This window comes from Chenopodium album, chromosome 22 (assembly GCF_948465745.1).
Source record: "Chenopodium album chromosome 22, dcCheAlbu1.1, whole genome shotgun sequence".
Taxonomy (NCBI): Eukaryota; Viridiplantae; Streptophyta; class Magnoliopsida; order Caryophyllales; family Amaranthaceae; genus Chenopodium; species Chenopodium album.
Genome location: NC_137855.1, coordinates 39,550,683 through 39,566,408, shown reverse-complemented (window position 1 = coordinate 39,566,408; position 15,726 = coordinate 39,550,683). Strand labels below are relative to the sequence as shown.

At 34.2% G+C, this 15,726-nt stretch overlaps 2 protein-coding genes across 2 annotated transcripts; one reads left to right on the top strand and one right to left on the bottom strand.

Moving 5' to 3' along the window:
- Window positions 1-207: 207 nt before the first annotated feature.
- On the bottom strand, window positions 208-1,782 carry LOC145604411 (uncharacterized). The gene has a single exon (XM_081660318.1). The coding sequence runs from the start codon at window positions 1,780-1,782 to the stop codon at window positions 208-210; it is 1,575 nt and encodes a 524-aa protein (XP_081516444.1).
- Window positions 1,783-10,633: 8,851 nt separating this feature from the next.
- LOC145603652 (cell division protein FtsZ homolog 1, chloroplastic-like) lies at window positions 10,634-14,706 on the top strand. Its single transcript, XM_081659600.1, has 6 exons — window positions 10,634-11,041; window positions 12,318-12,417; window positions 12,636-12,865; window positions 13,094-13,261; window positions 13,630-13,863; window positions 14,166-14,706. The coding sequence occupies exons 1-6, from the start codon at window positions 10,769-10,771 to the stop codon at window positions 14,430-14,432; spliced, it is 1,272 nt and encodes a 423-aa protein (XP_081515726.1). The 5' UTR covers window positions 10,634-10,768; the 3' UTR covers window positions 14,433-14,706.
- Window positions 14,707-15,726: the final 1,020 nt, after the last annotated feature.

Here is a 15,726-nt window from a genome sequence, read left to right as displayed (position 1 = left end):
TCAGGTTTTTTTTCTTTAAAAAAAAAAAAAATCAGAACACAGGTCTATTCAGGTCCAAACCCGGACCGGACCTGATTGTTCAGGTCTAACCCGGAACCGGACCTGTTGAATCAGGTCCGGTCTCCGGTCCTCAAAATTCCCTAATTCAGGTCCCGGTCCCAACAGGTCCGGTCCAGGTCCGGTCCGGTTTTGGACCGGTGTACAGCCCTAGTTCTGATTATCCTTGTCCAAAGCATAGTATAAGCCAGAATGTAATCTACCAAGAACAATCTCCTGTCCCAAAACATGATCCTGTACCAGACACTCATTAGCAGAGAAAATCACACGACTGTTCATGTCCTCAGATAGTTTATGAACTGAGATAAGGTTGAATTGGAAGTCAGGCACATATAAGACATTGTTCAATGTGATTTGTGCATTCAACCTTACTGTGCCTATGTGTGTTACCTGAACCTTACTGCCATCAGGTATAGTAATTGTGTTATCAATACTATCAAGCAAATCACAAGATATAAACAGCTTCTTATCATGGCAAATGTGGTCAGTTGCACCACTATCTATAATCCAACCAGAATTATTTGAATGAGATAAGAGGCAAAGTTTACCTGCAAAGTTGGCACTGCTGTTATTGTTTTGATTGTTATCTTGAGGAGAAACTGTAGCATTCTGATAACCAATCACATTCAGAATTCTTGAATACTCAGCTCTTGTGAAAGTAGCAGTAACTGTATCTCCATTCTCAGAACACTCATTTTCTTGACCACTCATATGAGCAAACCTTTTCTGATTTCCTGACTTGAAATCTGGTGGGTAACCATTGAGTTTGAAACATCTATCTACATTGTGACCATTCATTTTGCAATGAGTACAGAAAAGATTCAAATTCCTCTTGTAACCAATGTTCTGCTTCCCATTAAACTGAATATTACCACCTCCTGAGAATCTATTTCCCTGGTAAGACTGATTGTTATCTTGATAATAACCTCCTCTATTGTTCTGTCCTGAAGAGAAACGAGGTCTGTTATCATAAAATCTTCTCCTATCTGCACCAAAAGCCATAGAATCATGACTAGAGCCTAGTTCACTGATCTGTTTGTGCTTTTGCTCCTGTAATAGCATTCTATATGCTACAGTCATCTGAGGAAGAGGATGCATCATTAAGATGTTACTCCTAACTTGCTTATAGCCATCCTTTAACTTCATCAAGAAACGTAGAAGTCTCTGGTCTTGCTGTATCTTAAGAAACTTTCCAGTCAAATTGCACCTACAACCAGCACACTCACAAACAGGAAGAGGATTAACTTCATCTAACTCATCCCAGAGAACCTTCAATTTTGCAAAATATTCAGCAATATCATCAGAATCTTGTTGAACTTCATTGATTTCTTCTTGAAGAGCATACATCTGAGTAGAAGAAATATGTCCATACCGTTCCTCCAAATCCTTCCACATTTCTCTTGTTGTCTTATAGAAAAACACTGATTTCTTAGTAGTAGAACCAAGAACACCTAAGATCCATCCTGCTACAAGATCATTACAACGAATCCAAGCTTTGTAGGTATCATCATCTGATGCAGGTTTAGGCAAACTACCATCCACAAAACACATCTTATTCTTTGTAGACAGACCTATCACCATTGATCTCTTCCAGGAACTATAATTTTCTCCATCAAACACCTCAGAAATGAACTTGTAATTGTTGTTATCAGAAGGATGAATGTAATAAACTGTACTAGGATCCTGAGTTAACTCCAAAACTCGTGTAGAACTTTCTGGCGCCATTACTAATTACCTCAGAAAGATCTAGAGCAAAAAACTCAAAGAAGAACCCTAGAAATATCCAGATAACAATCCTCAACAAAAATTGGAGCAAAAAACAATCTAAATCAACAGATATCAACCAAAAACTCCACGGAAAAACAATATCTCCATAAATCAATATCAATAAACTCCAAAAAACACAATTAAGATTACTTCAATTAACAATTCCAGATTTCACAAGAAAAATCGCAATCAACCACAACCTCAAACAATCCTCCAATCAATCACCAAACAAAATATCCAATAACATCAACTGAAACGCAGAAAGAACAAGATCAGAAATACCAGAAATGAGCGAATCAATCGTAACTACTCAGCTCTGATACCATGTCAAAAGTAGCGGAAGAACAAGCACAAGGAAGAATCCAAAACATGCAGAAGCAGAACAGCAAGAACAGAACACACGCATTTTCTGCCTTCACAGCTGCATCCGTAGAAGTTCAGCTCAGGACCTTAAAACTAAGCTTCATTAATGGAGTTTATGAGGTTTATTACAGAGAGAATTCTCAGAGAAGAAAAGTAGAAGAAGATAGAAAAGAAAATGAAATGAAAAATGAATGAATAGAAAAATACAAGTTGCACAACATATTTATTGCTGGCTTTTATTACAACTAATTAAGAAAGTTGTTATAACAAACTTGTGCTGAGCTGGCAAGTTTGTTATTAGCTTAAGTTGGGTTGGGCTGACCCTTCACAGTATCCACGTATCCAACATATCATCCTCTATTTCTCTGTTGGTCAATACTTGTTTTTGAAGGACTCTGCTGGTCAATATTAGTAAACGTTTCATAACTTTTCTCGTTCTCTTTTACGATCTTACACCCTTTGTACACTTTCGAGTCTTCATACACTTCAAAGCTCAAACGAGCTACCATTAAAATTGTCAAATCAAGTACACAAATATATGTGGCTGGCCACATTGTGTGACCATCCATCATGAGCATTACTTCGTTAGTGTTATAGGGGTTACTCGTTCAGTTTTACAGAAGTTACTTCGTCAGTGTTACATAGGATACTTAGGGGTTACTTGGTCAATATTACGGGGGTTACTGGGTCAGTGTTATAGGAGTTACTTTGTTCTTTTACAAGTGGCCACATGGTGTGACCAGCCGCACACAAGACATACTATTGTTTCATTTGACTCGAGTAGTAGATTTATCGTTCGCACACATTGTGATTAGATAGAGAGTGGGGATAGCTCAAGTGTTTAGATCTTCCTTCCCGAGTACAAGAGATCCTAGGATTGTTTCTCATCATCCCCGCCCTTGTGGCTCTCTAAACACCAAAAAAAACTAAACATTGTTATCATATAAGTTTAATAAATTAATTAAGTTAAAAATAAGTTAAAAAGAGTTTTGATAAGAGTTAACAAAGGTTATCCCGATTTAAATATGTCCAATCTAATTGGTCCTTGCATTAAAAAAAAAAAGCTAAAAAAAGTTTTGATAAGGGTTAACAAGGGTTATCCAGATTCAAGCATGTCCAATCTAATTGATTATTTCATTGTGAAATACAGGTTGTAGTATACTATTGTCACGTTCGGAAAAAATTATAGTCGTGGAGATAGTTGTCAACCGTATTAGTAACTAATGTTGTTAACAAGCTTTTTTTTGGTGTTTAGAGAGTCACAAGGGTATGTGATGAGAATCAATCTCATGATCCCCTAAAATCAGAAGGAAAGTTATTAGATATGAAGATTAGTTACTGAAGTATGAGATCGAATTCAATAAAGTAGCTAGAAAAAAAAAAAAAAACATTTTTTTTGTTCCCTAAAAGTATAGAAAAAATTATCAATCAAGAAGTACTTTAAATTTTATTATATTGTTTTTTTTTTTCCTTAACAGAGGTACTTTAAATTTCAAAAGATACTAATTTTAGCTTTTGTACTTGCACCATTAAAAATAACCCCCACAACCATATTGTCGAATGCTCGTTGCTTGAAAACTAAGGAGTATTTAAAAGCTTATGTCGAACACACCCTACATGACTAATTTGAGTAATTCAAATTACATCAAATCAAGATAGATAGATAGATAGATAGATAGATAGATAGGGTAACCATCTATATCTATATCTATATCTATATCTATATCTATACTTAGTATTTAAAAACACAAACCATAATTTTACATATGACACATGTCATCACAAGTCACTCAATACCACATATGACACATGTCACCCCTTTTAATCTTTTTGTTTAAGTCTTAATGTATTCCATAACTTGCAAATTCAATTAAGAAAATGAAGTGTTTCATTTCAATCATAATAAAATGAAGTTGAACCAATTAATATACTTCACATAAACATATGAATTGAATTATATAAAAATTGTCTTTTTAATTCCTAGACTTAAAACATAACTTAAACTAATATGTCATTTCATATCCTACAATTTTCATGTATATATACGTAACTAAATTTCATTATCTTTTTCCATAGTTCTACCCTCATTCTTTTTTTCCCTTTAAGTTTTAGCAGTGAAACAATTACTTCGTATTTCATATCAAAAGTTCAACTATTGAAAAACATACATACATACGAAATAACTTAGGTAAGAACCCGTGCATCGAACGGGCCAAAAGGCTAGTTCAAAATAACATAGCTATTACGTTGTTTTAGTAGCTTCCATGAAAAATAAAAATCTAGGCCTTATTTTAATTGAAGCTCAACCCATCAAAAATTACATAAAAGCCACTAAGCCAGCCCAAATAAAATAAAAATTAAAGTGACAAAATAAGCCCAAAAATCAAATACAGTAACAATTTTGTGATCAATACGACGAAGCTTCGAACTAGAGGACATTGATCGTAGATCACCAGGTTAGCATTCTCTTTCTCTCTCATCCTCAATTCCTCAACGCTTTCCTGCTTAATCCTATCTTCAATCAAGTTTTTCATCGATTAATCCTGACTTTCAATTCGCTAATTTTGCAGAAATCAAAATCAAGTTTAAAATCGATTTGGGGTTTTCGAGTATTTTTCTGGGGTTTAATTTGATTGTATCCTCTCTATTCGATCGAAATCAAAGCGAAAGAGAGGATTTTTAGTGCAGAAAATAAATGGGGTTTCTTGTTACATCCCTAATTTTCTTGGTGATTGGAGTTATTGCTTCTCTTTGTACCAGAATTTGCTTCAATCGTGGTTCTTCTACTAATCTGTAATTTCTCTTTCTCTCTCCTATTTTTGGATCTTTGAATCTGAATTTGCTCGTTTTTAGCTCTACATTGTTGTTTGATGATTATATGTTGTTGGCGTTTTTCTGTTTTGTTGATTGACTTGATGAAATTGGGATTTGGGGCTTAATTTTAATAATTTGGGATTGATTAGAACTGATTATTATGTTTAGTAGAGTGTTGAAATTATTCGATACATTGAAGAATGATGAGTTTTATGGTGAAATTATTGTTCATAAACTTTGATTTATATGATAAGAAATAAATGGTTTATATGTTGTTGAAATGGATCACGTTTGCTGGAGAGGGTTTGAGTTCACGGAGTAAATAAAAGGGAGTGATCTTCATCCGGTGTATAATCGTATAAGATAGCACAGGCCTTGGTTGGTGTTAAGGTTGTAGACTGTAAACGAAAGGGAGTGATCTTCAGCCGGTGTATAACACTATAAGATAGTTTAAGCCTTTGTTAGAGTTGTGGTTGTAGCACAAGGCCAGATAACGCGCCACATTATATGCATAGGTTTAGCACAAGGATAATGTACCACTTCATAGGATAGGCGGTGTTGAGGGGATTCTGTTCAAGGTACCACCTTCTAAGGTGAAAAGAATATAAATGTCTTTCTAAATGAAACCGAAATATGAGGAAGGAATCTCCAATTTCTACCAGTGGAAAGTCTACCTTGTGTTGGAGTGTATTATAATAGTCAAGGCGAAGAGCAATGCTCTGCCTGTAATCTGCTATGATTGGCAGGGTCTATAGAGGTCCCCTTGTACATAAATATTTCCTTAACTATCCAAACTTGTAAAAGTTTGTTTCTTAGGAAAATAAAGAGGAGAACTGGTATACTAGAATTTAGAAATTGCGGTAAGTTTATTTGGTTCTTCTAATGTGTGAATTGGCCAAATTGGTCTATGAGTACAAAGCTAAGTCTGCATCAATTTTTTTACTAGCAGTCGTGCCAATTTCTTCTAAAATTTTATAAATTCCGGACTTGTTTTGGTACAATGATCAAAATAAAATGATAGAGCTAGTGAGTCAATAGGTTAGAGATTTGTTTTTTGAAAACTAAGAGTCCTTGTTGGAATTATGATGGAGAGCTTACATATTGCAATTGACTTTCCTGTCATTGCCATGTTTTGTTGCAACTCGCAGTTGTACAGGTGCCAAACACTCTTATGTATCATGTGTTTTTTTTCTTCTTTTTTTTCGCAAAAAAAGGAAAGAAATTGACCAACTTTTGAGTTTTGACCGTCGATTCCTACTTTCCTAGCTCATCGCCATTCACCGTGCCAATTGTGGATACTATGATATTGGTCAATTGACAAAGCAATTCATATTCACTTTGTCGTGATCAAAGCTGCTAGTATGCATTTTTCTTAAAATGAAAAAAAAGTGTATTAATTTGTTCTACATTTAAAGGGCAAGGATCTGTGTGTAAAATTGATTACGATTCTAATGGGTGCCTATGTGGTATCTACCTAATTATTGTATCCCTAAGCTTTTTTTTATTTTTTTATTTTTATAATCTCAGTGTACCCAATTATTTTTACTTGCTAATGTTATTAATTTAGTGACTAAATAAAGTATTTTCTTAATTGCAGGTTCCACTTAACTTTGGTTATTACAGCAACAGTTTGCTGCTGGATGATGTAAGTCTTTTACCTTCCTTAAATATTTATCAAGTGAAACAAAAATAGTGTAATGGCTATGTAAACTATGTAAAAGCATAAAATGTTGTGCCATGCATGTAATACATTAGCTTTTTCCTCTGTCTTATGCAAAGTACTTAATTCGATGCTTGGAAAATTGAGACAAATGCATTAGAAACTATAAATCACTTGTAGACCTCCATTTGTTTCATGTTGTTTGGAGATGAAATTTTCATTTTTAGGAGAGTTGCTAGTTGTTCTCAGTGGCGTATCCAGGACTTTTGAACCGTGGGTTCGAAATCTAAAAAAAAAAACCGATGATAATATTTTAGTTAAATATTCAATACATAAGTTCAAATTTTGCGACTCAATATCCGCATCATCAATAGGAGACAAAATATCTTCTTCTATCGGAGGATTCCTTGAACTAGGTGAAGAACTAGTAGTGGACTTTTGCAAATTCTCGGAACGTCTCAAAAAAGATTTTTTTTTTTTTTTAATTTTTTTGAAAACAACCAAAAAGACTCTAAGTTGGTAACAAAAGCTCTACAATCTACAATAATACACAAAATAAACAATATAATAATTGTTATTTTCAATTTTAAAGTCTATACTAGTTACAACATTACTACTTTTATAAATCTACTACTTTTAAAGTATAATTCTATTGCAAAAATTATACTTCACATGAAACAAAAATCCCAAGTCCCCAATAAACATTTTTTTTTTAATGTTATTTTGTTTGAAATCTGAAAAAAAAAAAAAAAAAAAAAAGGGGGATAGTAAGAATCGAACCTAGGACTTATAAGTATCTCGCTGCTCTAACTTTTAGCTCTAACCAATGCGCCAAACTTACTCAACAAATTATTTACCTCACAAAATCTCTTTTAACCCTGTTTTTTTTTGTTAAAGAAAAAAAAATTAAAACTTATAATTTTTTTCCAAAAAATCTGTGGGTTCAATGAACCCCCTTGAACCCCCCCTAGATCCGCCCATGGTTGTTCTCTAGACTTACAGATGGAATGACCATAAACTGTCTTCTCATGTCACTACTTCAAATCTCATCTTATTTTCCGTTGGAGAACAACTATAGCTGCTTTGTTTTTTTTGTTGAACGGTTGGGATAGACAAAGCCAGGACTATGCCTGGAATGGCTTCAACTCAGTGAGAAAAATCTGCAGTAGTGGGGTTTTGTATGGCTAGTTTTTGGTTTCTGGGGAAGGAGAGAAGGGAAGAAACCCTGGGAGGTAATATAGTGATTCAAATTTCATGACAAATATGGTTCCCTTCTTCCTGGTGTAAGCACTATGGAGTGATTCCAGATTTCCAGGTTTGGTGCATAGTTTCGTTGATAAAGGGTGACTTACTTTTATATTTTAGTCAATTGCTGACTCCTCGCAAAAAACTTTACTTCCGTGGGAAGAGGAAATACATCTCTGATGAAGTGCATGCTGCGAGAAGCATGTTCAACTATCCCCACTTTTATTGAGAAAGATGATTAGTCCAGTTTCTGAGTGATCTTATCCAATAGTCTGTTTGAGAGGTGTCTCTGCTTCTGGGTATTTTCTTTTGTAGACCCGTTCTTGGATCAGATTCTCACTAAATTTTGAGCTCTATAGAATATACCAACTCTACTACTTGAGAGAATGATCAATGATGATTACCGTCTTTACTGGCTCGAATGCAATTTGAACAAAAATTAGTGTCATGAAAATTAGGCAGGAATAATGGTTGATCTCGCTTAATAATCATTTCTGTTGATCTCTATCGTACTCTGCATACCGTTTAGTCAGTTACAGAACATTTTTGCCTAGGTTTGTTTGACAATGTATTAGCTTTATTGTGTATTCCATTCAAACTAGAGATGCTACAAAACTAGGAATGACTGTTGACTGTGCTTGTGGTTTTATATTTATCTCTGCCTTTCTATTCTGTTAATTTCAACCATGCTAAATATTTGTTGTTCATATAAATCTTTATTTGTGTAGGTGGGCTATTGTATATCTTGCGCAGATGAAGCCCCTCATTAACCCTATACTGAATGAAGCAGAGTAAATCGGGTTTGTGGGCGAAAATTAGAAAGAGTGCTTCTCTAGATACCAAATGTTACCATTTTGCAGATTTTCAGAGGAACTGAGAGCGATGCCATGGCAGCGATTTCTCATGTGGATTTGTATGTAATTCATTATTGCAGAGAATAAAAATATTCCTTCTTTTTTGGCTTTGAATATCCCCTTGTATTTTTAAGCAATCTATTTGTTTGAATTGATGAATCTTCTTTGTGGATGAAATAAATTCAGTTGGTGGAACACAACTATAGGCACGAAAAATAGTTGTTGATGTGCCTCGTTAGATATTGTTTGGCTCAAATGTCAAATTCTTAATTCATTATTCATTTGACTGTAAATGAAAATCAGTTAATTTGTGTTTCAAAAAAAAAAAACAAAAAAAAAAAAACACATTTAATTTGGGTGCGAATATTGATTTAGCTAATTTTATTTATTTTAATTTTATTATTAATTGGTTGTGCTTTAACGTTGAATTCAAATAGCACAATACATAAATAAACCATAGAATTCACTTTGATATACGAGTATAGAGACTTATGCTTATATATTTTCCTAGAAATTGGAAGATAAGTTGAAGAGCTAGCCAACTACTAAAAACATCCTAATTACGAGTATTACATATTAATTACTTTACTTTAGTCAAAAGATTAAGCTAATACACACTCATACTTAGTCAGTAGACACTCCAAAAATTGAAAAGAGCAAAGCATTGTTTTACAATTATAAGAGGAAATATTCGTACTGAAATTAGTCCCAATTCTTAACACACAATTTCTAATTGCTTCTCAGAATATCATCTTGCATATAATAGGTAAGTGACTAGAGTTTATTAAAACTCTATAGTTGTTAATGACATAACATACATTAACCGCCATTTCCACTTCTTGAAAATTTGCTCTCTCTGATTTATAAATATGCATTATCACCTTTTTTATAGCCAATGATAAAAAAAAAAAAGCAAAACTTACGAAATAACCCAATTATACCTATAAAATCTTCTATCATGTTCACCTTATTTTAACTTAATTTAGGTGTAATAAGTTCTGATAAGTTCAATTAAATTCAGATAAGTTCAGTTCAGGTTTAATAAATTCTAATAAAGGTTACCCAAGTTCAAATTACAACTAGAATAAATTTTAATAAGGTCTAATAAGTTCAGATCAGTAAAAATCAAGTGAATATAACACACTCAAAGACACCTTTTTAATTTCATATATGCAAAATTTACAAAATTGTAAAAGTTAGGCAGAGATCGAATATGTGTAATTGTGTAAATGAGATCGAATTATAATAGTCTTATTAAGAAAACTAACCACAGTATTAATTTTTTTTTTTTTTTTTGGTGTTTAGAGAGCCACAAGGACGGGGGTGAGAATCGATCTCAGGATCTCCTAGAACCGAGAGGGAGCTCTAACCACTTGAGCTATCCCTCACTCTCAACCACACTATTAATGATGCAGTTGAAAAAAAAAAAGTTACTCCACCAAAAATCTTTTAATGCCTACCGCCTACTGGCAATTCTTTTATGATGAATACGGAGTAATCAAAGATGAGTCCCTAAATAAATGATAATTATCAAAGGCAAAAATGTATTTTTCTCCCAAATAAAAGCAATTAAATTTGGTGTAAAAAAAAATTAAAAAAAAAATATAAATTGAATTTGAAATCATTTCCTACTCAAATGCCAATGAGATAAAAAAAAAAGGGGAAAAATAACAAAGATTAAGGGCTAGTTGAATTTCAATTCAATTCAGTTCAATTCAGCTCCTAATTTCCTTTTCTATAAAATATTCAGTTCAGTTCAGTTCAGTTCACTTCAGCTGAGTTCGGTCAATGAGAACAGGCCATAAATAGAAAAAAGTGAAAAAAGGAATGAAAAAAAACTCTAAAACCCTAAAACATTTGTCTCCTCTCACACTCTTCCCCAATTTCCCCCCATCACTCACTTCCTTCCATTCCAGGATAATAATTCCTATAAAAGCCCTTTATTTTTGTTTTTTTCTCACTGCTCTTTCTTCACTCTCAAATTTTGCATCAAATCAAAGAAAAAAATATGGCAACTCTTGGATTTACAAATGCCAATGAATTAATGTACTCCCATCCAATTTCAACCCAATTTTCTCATACCAAAAAAAGTTTCAATTTTAATTCCAAAAATTTCTTCTTTCCCAAATATTCAAAATCAAGAAAAAATAATGGGCGAAATTATGCAAGCTTTTCTACTTCTTGCTCATTTACTCCAATGGAAACTGCTAAGATTAAGGTTGTGGGTGTTGGTGGGGGTGGCAATAATGCTGTTAATCGCATGATTGGTAGTGGTTTGCAGGTATATTTTCTTCCAAGTTTCAATTTTTATTTATTAAAATCCAATTTTATTGTGTTTGGGGTATTTTTGAATGAAATTGGGGCACATTTCTATAATTCCATTGTCAAATTTTGAATTTTGGGTATTTGTTAATGAAAATTTTGGTTTATTTTTATGCTGAATTGTTATGCTCGCCTTAGTTAGATTTAGTTGAATTTACATTGCTGTGAATTGTGATTGAAACCCTTCAATTCCACTGTTGAATTGAGCATTTGGGTATCCTACAATATAATTAATAAAAGTTACTGTTTTGGAGCTTCGATTTGTTGCATCTTTCGCCAGTAATGTGATGCCCTTTGCTTGTTAAATGGTTTTGGGCTGTATAATATTGTTGCATTTTTGCTCTTTAGTGTCTAATTTTGTCAAACTGCTGTTTTCTAAGGTCCGCCAATGTGTTTGTAGGCGAATTTCAGTCCTTTGTAGTATAATTTGATTTGGATTTATATTGATGAAGGTGAGTTTGTATCTCTGCAATACACCCGTTGTTTTGGAGTTCTGGTTTGCTGATAAATTATGTTGTATGATATTCGAATAATTTGTGATAGAAATCGATAAGTAGCATAATTTGTAATGAGGTCCCAAAAATACACACACACACCACGGTAATTGGTCTTGGAGAGTTTCTTAGTGCGGAGTAAAACTTTGTGCTTGCTGTAACTTCTTGCCTCTTACGGGTTCTTAGCTGTTGTAACTTCTCAGCTTTTTGATCTTCGCTTTTCACCCATGGCCACTCTTGGGTTTGTAAAGATTGTCATACTATTTGTACTTCCTCACTTTGTTCTTTGTGGTTGCTTGATGATATGATGATTTCAGTGGGTTTGTGTAGAACTTCCCTAAAATTTGCACTTCACATACTCATTTTGTCCTGTTAGATGTTTGGCTTTTTGGAACGTGTTTTCAAAGGAAGCTCATTTCTCATATTTGTTCTTAGCGCTCAATACTTGCCTAATTGGATGTTAGTAATACAAGTCCTAGTTGGCTTTTTGTAAAAAAATTTGTTAATCAACATTTGACCATAATTGGTTATTAACTCTCGTTATGGGATTTTTTTTCACAACTGGATATTCTACCCACTCCTAAATTACCACATGTGGCCATTTGCAGAACTTTTGTGCTAGGCAGTGGGAAAACTACTATAGATTTATTACAGATATATTGCTATATCAGAAATTGCCAAATGATGAGAGTCATGAGACTCCCTGCACCCAATTTGATATATGTATGCCTTTGCTGTCAGGGTGTTGATTTCTATGCCATAAACACAGATGCTCAGGCGTTATTGCAATCAGCTGCTGAGCACCCAATTCAAATTGGAGAGCTTTTGACACGTGGACTAGGTCTGGCATTTTTTACATTGTTCAGAATAATGGACCTTATTTCTTGTTTATTAATTTTGATGTTCATAATATAATCACATATTAGTTTGCCCTGTCCCTAATTGAGCATCTTTTTTAATATTCATATCACAACCAGTTTTTGACCGCCTTAATTATTATTCTCAATTTATTATGTCTTCTGTATTGATTGTACGGAGTAATAAGTAGTAGTGATGTAGGTACTGGTGGGAATCCATCACTTGGGGAGCAGGCTGCTCAAGAATCAAAAGAAGCTATTGCAACTGCACTTGCAGGATCAGACCTCGTGTTTGTAACAGCAGGAATGGGTGGGGGCACTGGATCAGGTGCTGCTCCGGTCATCGCTCAAATAGCCAAGGATGCAGGTTACCTCACTGTGGGTGTGGTCACATATCCTTTCAGCTTTGAGGGTCGCAAAAGGTCATTGCAGGCAGGTGCCTCTGTAGCTTTCATTAAATAATGTTTGAAAAAGTTTGTGCCTTGATAAAATATGTTGTTTGTTGGTTCCATTTGATGAATAACTTGTTCATCTTGTATTTCTTGTTTTCTAATCATGATTATAATTTCTTTTTTAATGAAGCTCATATTGAGTAGTTTTTTAAAATATGAAATTCAGGTTATTGGCATTACTTCATCTTTTCGTTTCTAATCTCATCAGGCACTGGAAGCTATTGAAAAGCTGCAAAATAATGTTGATACCCTCATAGTGATACCAAATGACCGTCTCTTGGACATTGCCGATGAACAAACTCCTCTTCAGGATGCTTTTCAGCTGGCTGACGATGTTCTTCGCCAGGGTGTTCAAGGAATTTCAGACATAATTACGGTATGTCAATTGATATATAATCTTCTGACTCTGTTGCATTGACTGAAGCCTCTCTGTTGAGAGGCTGCACTTGTGTAATAGTAAATGTGAATTGTGAAATATTGAAAATGTTTATTCAATTAGAGTCTTTTGAGGATGTTATAACTGTATGAGACCATTATGTTTTTTCAAGGACATTTTATTTCAATTAATGTGGCAGATGGTAAGCTGTTAATGGCCACAATTAACATATTGGTGGTGGTGTAGAGCCTAGATATTTGAGGGGCATGTACATACTAGCAGAAAGGAGAGTTTGGTTTTAGGCAATATCCTGAGTATAAGCTCTTCTTATCTTGTAGAGTTTAAAATTCTTCTTTTTTGCTCCTTAGATTCCAGGACTTGTAAACGTGGACTTTGCTGACGTCAAGGCAGTCATGAAGGATTCTGGAACGGCGATGCTTGGGGTGGGTGTTTCCTCTAGTAAAAACCGTGCTGAAGAAGCAGCTGAGCAAGCAACTTTGGCACCTCTTATTGGGTCATCCATACAATCTGCAACTGGTGTTGTATACAATATAACCGGTGGAAAGGATATAACATTACAGGAAGTTAATAGAGTATCACAGGTACAGTTATAGATTAGTCTGCCCCTTTATCTGAATAAATTTTGTTCAAAAATCTCTTGGAAACAACAGGGAACGGACGAAAGAAATAATCGCAGAAAAACAGGCTATGTAGCTATATAAGTCATATGCCAACAAATATGAACAACTGACTAAATTCGAATGCTTCCAAAATTGCTACAAAATAAGTCTGAATAAGGGCAAATGAAACTATTAAACTAGTTGAATTCTGAGTTCAGTTAGTAAATTTTTCAGCATGCTTGACTGGCCGACCGTACTAATATTATAAATTCGACATTTTTCAGGTAGTTACAAGTTTAGCAGATCCGTCAGCTAACATAATATTTGGGGCTGTTGTGGATGATCGCTACAATGGAGAGATTCATGTGACCATCATTGCCACAGGCTTCTCCCAGTCATTTCAAAAGACACTATTAACAGATCCCAAAGCTTCAAGGCTTTTCGATAAAGTAACCCAGGAAAGCAAAGGATCTACTGGTCTTCCCAACTCATCCTCTCTCTCTCCAAACTCCGTACCACCACGACAACCTCCAAGAAAGTTGTTCTTCTAGAGTCTGAAACATAACTCCTTTTGCCATGCCATTGTTTGATCTCTTGGTCATGGTTTATTATGATCTTGGAAAAAAAATCAATGTTACATCTTGCTTATTCCTACCTCGTATCTCCCTTCACGCGTTATTTTATTTTATTTTTTTAACTAGGATTTGCTTGATTCTTTGATATTTCCAACGCAAATCCTTCAGTATGAAACATGCTAATGTAAATCTTTTCAATTTCATGGCTGAAAGTATATGGATGGTAAACTCTAGTAGAGCTTAACTTTGACCCGATTCAATTAATTTTTTTACGATGTTGAAGCTTGTGTATCAGAATTTATAATTGTACAAAAAAGCATCAAAGTATTCGGGTTGAGTGATTATAATTGTTATCCAATTAATTTCTTGATTGCCAAAACTATTAATTGAAGGAGATGGGTGTGGGGAAGAGTGGAGAGGGATAGAGAATGAACGGTCGGAGGAGATCAGGAGGAACACGCTGTCGTCTCGACCTGAGATATGTTCCATCCTTTTTTTCCTACCCTAGAAAGGGTTGCCGGAGATAAATTGGTAGTTTTGATATGAAACCTTTTAATTAAGGAAGGTGGGTTCATCATTGTTTATTTTTAGAAATTTTTTTTATATTGATTTATGATACTATTATTACAGTATTAATTTTTTTTTTTTTTTTTAATTGTTATTAGTTTTTATTTATTGGGATTCAGGATTCTAGTAAGTTTACTAGATCAAGTCCATACAATAGCACATATTCGTTAGATATATACGAAGTATTAGATTCCTATAACTAGTTTAGATATTATTTAAAATTCTTTGTTAATTATCATTAGGGTTTTTGTATGAATTAGGCTTGAATTCAGTTACTCTTACTATTATATGCGCATAAATTTATAGTTTTATTCGGCTGCTCAAAATTCAGACTTTGTTGTATCATGAAGATGAGAAAAACTTGTACACTTCCTATGGATATTATAGAAACAGATATACTCCCTAGATTACCCGTTAAGTCTCTTTTTCGTTTCAAATGCGTTTCCAAATCTTTTTTAGCTCTAATTTCCTCCCCAGAATTTGTCGATCTCCATCTTCGACATTCTCTAGCTTTCGATGAAGGCAAACGCTGCCTCTTTATGTCCGGGAATGATTGTTACCTTAGCTCCTTAAACCTTAATGCCCCTGAACTCCCCCAAGTGAAGTTTTCGCTTTCCCGGGTTATTAACTGGAGGAAGGGCAATATTTTCGTGGTTGGATCATGCAATGGTTTGGTATGTCTTATATTGGGAGACTTTAAACA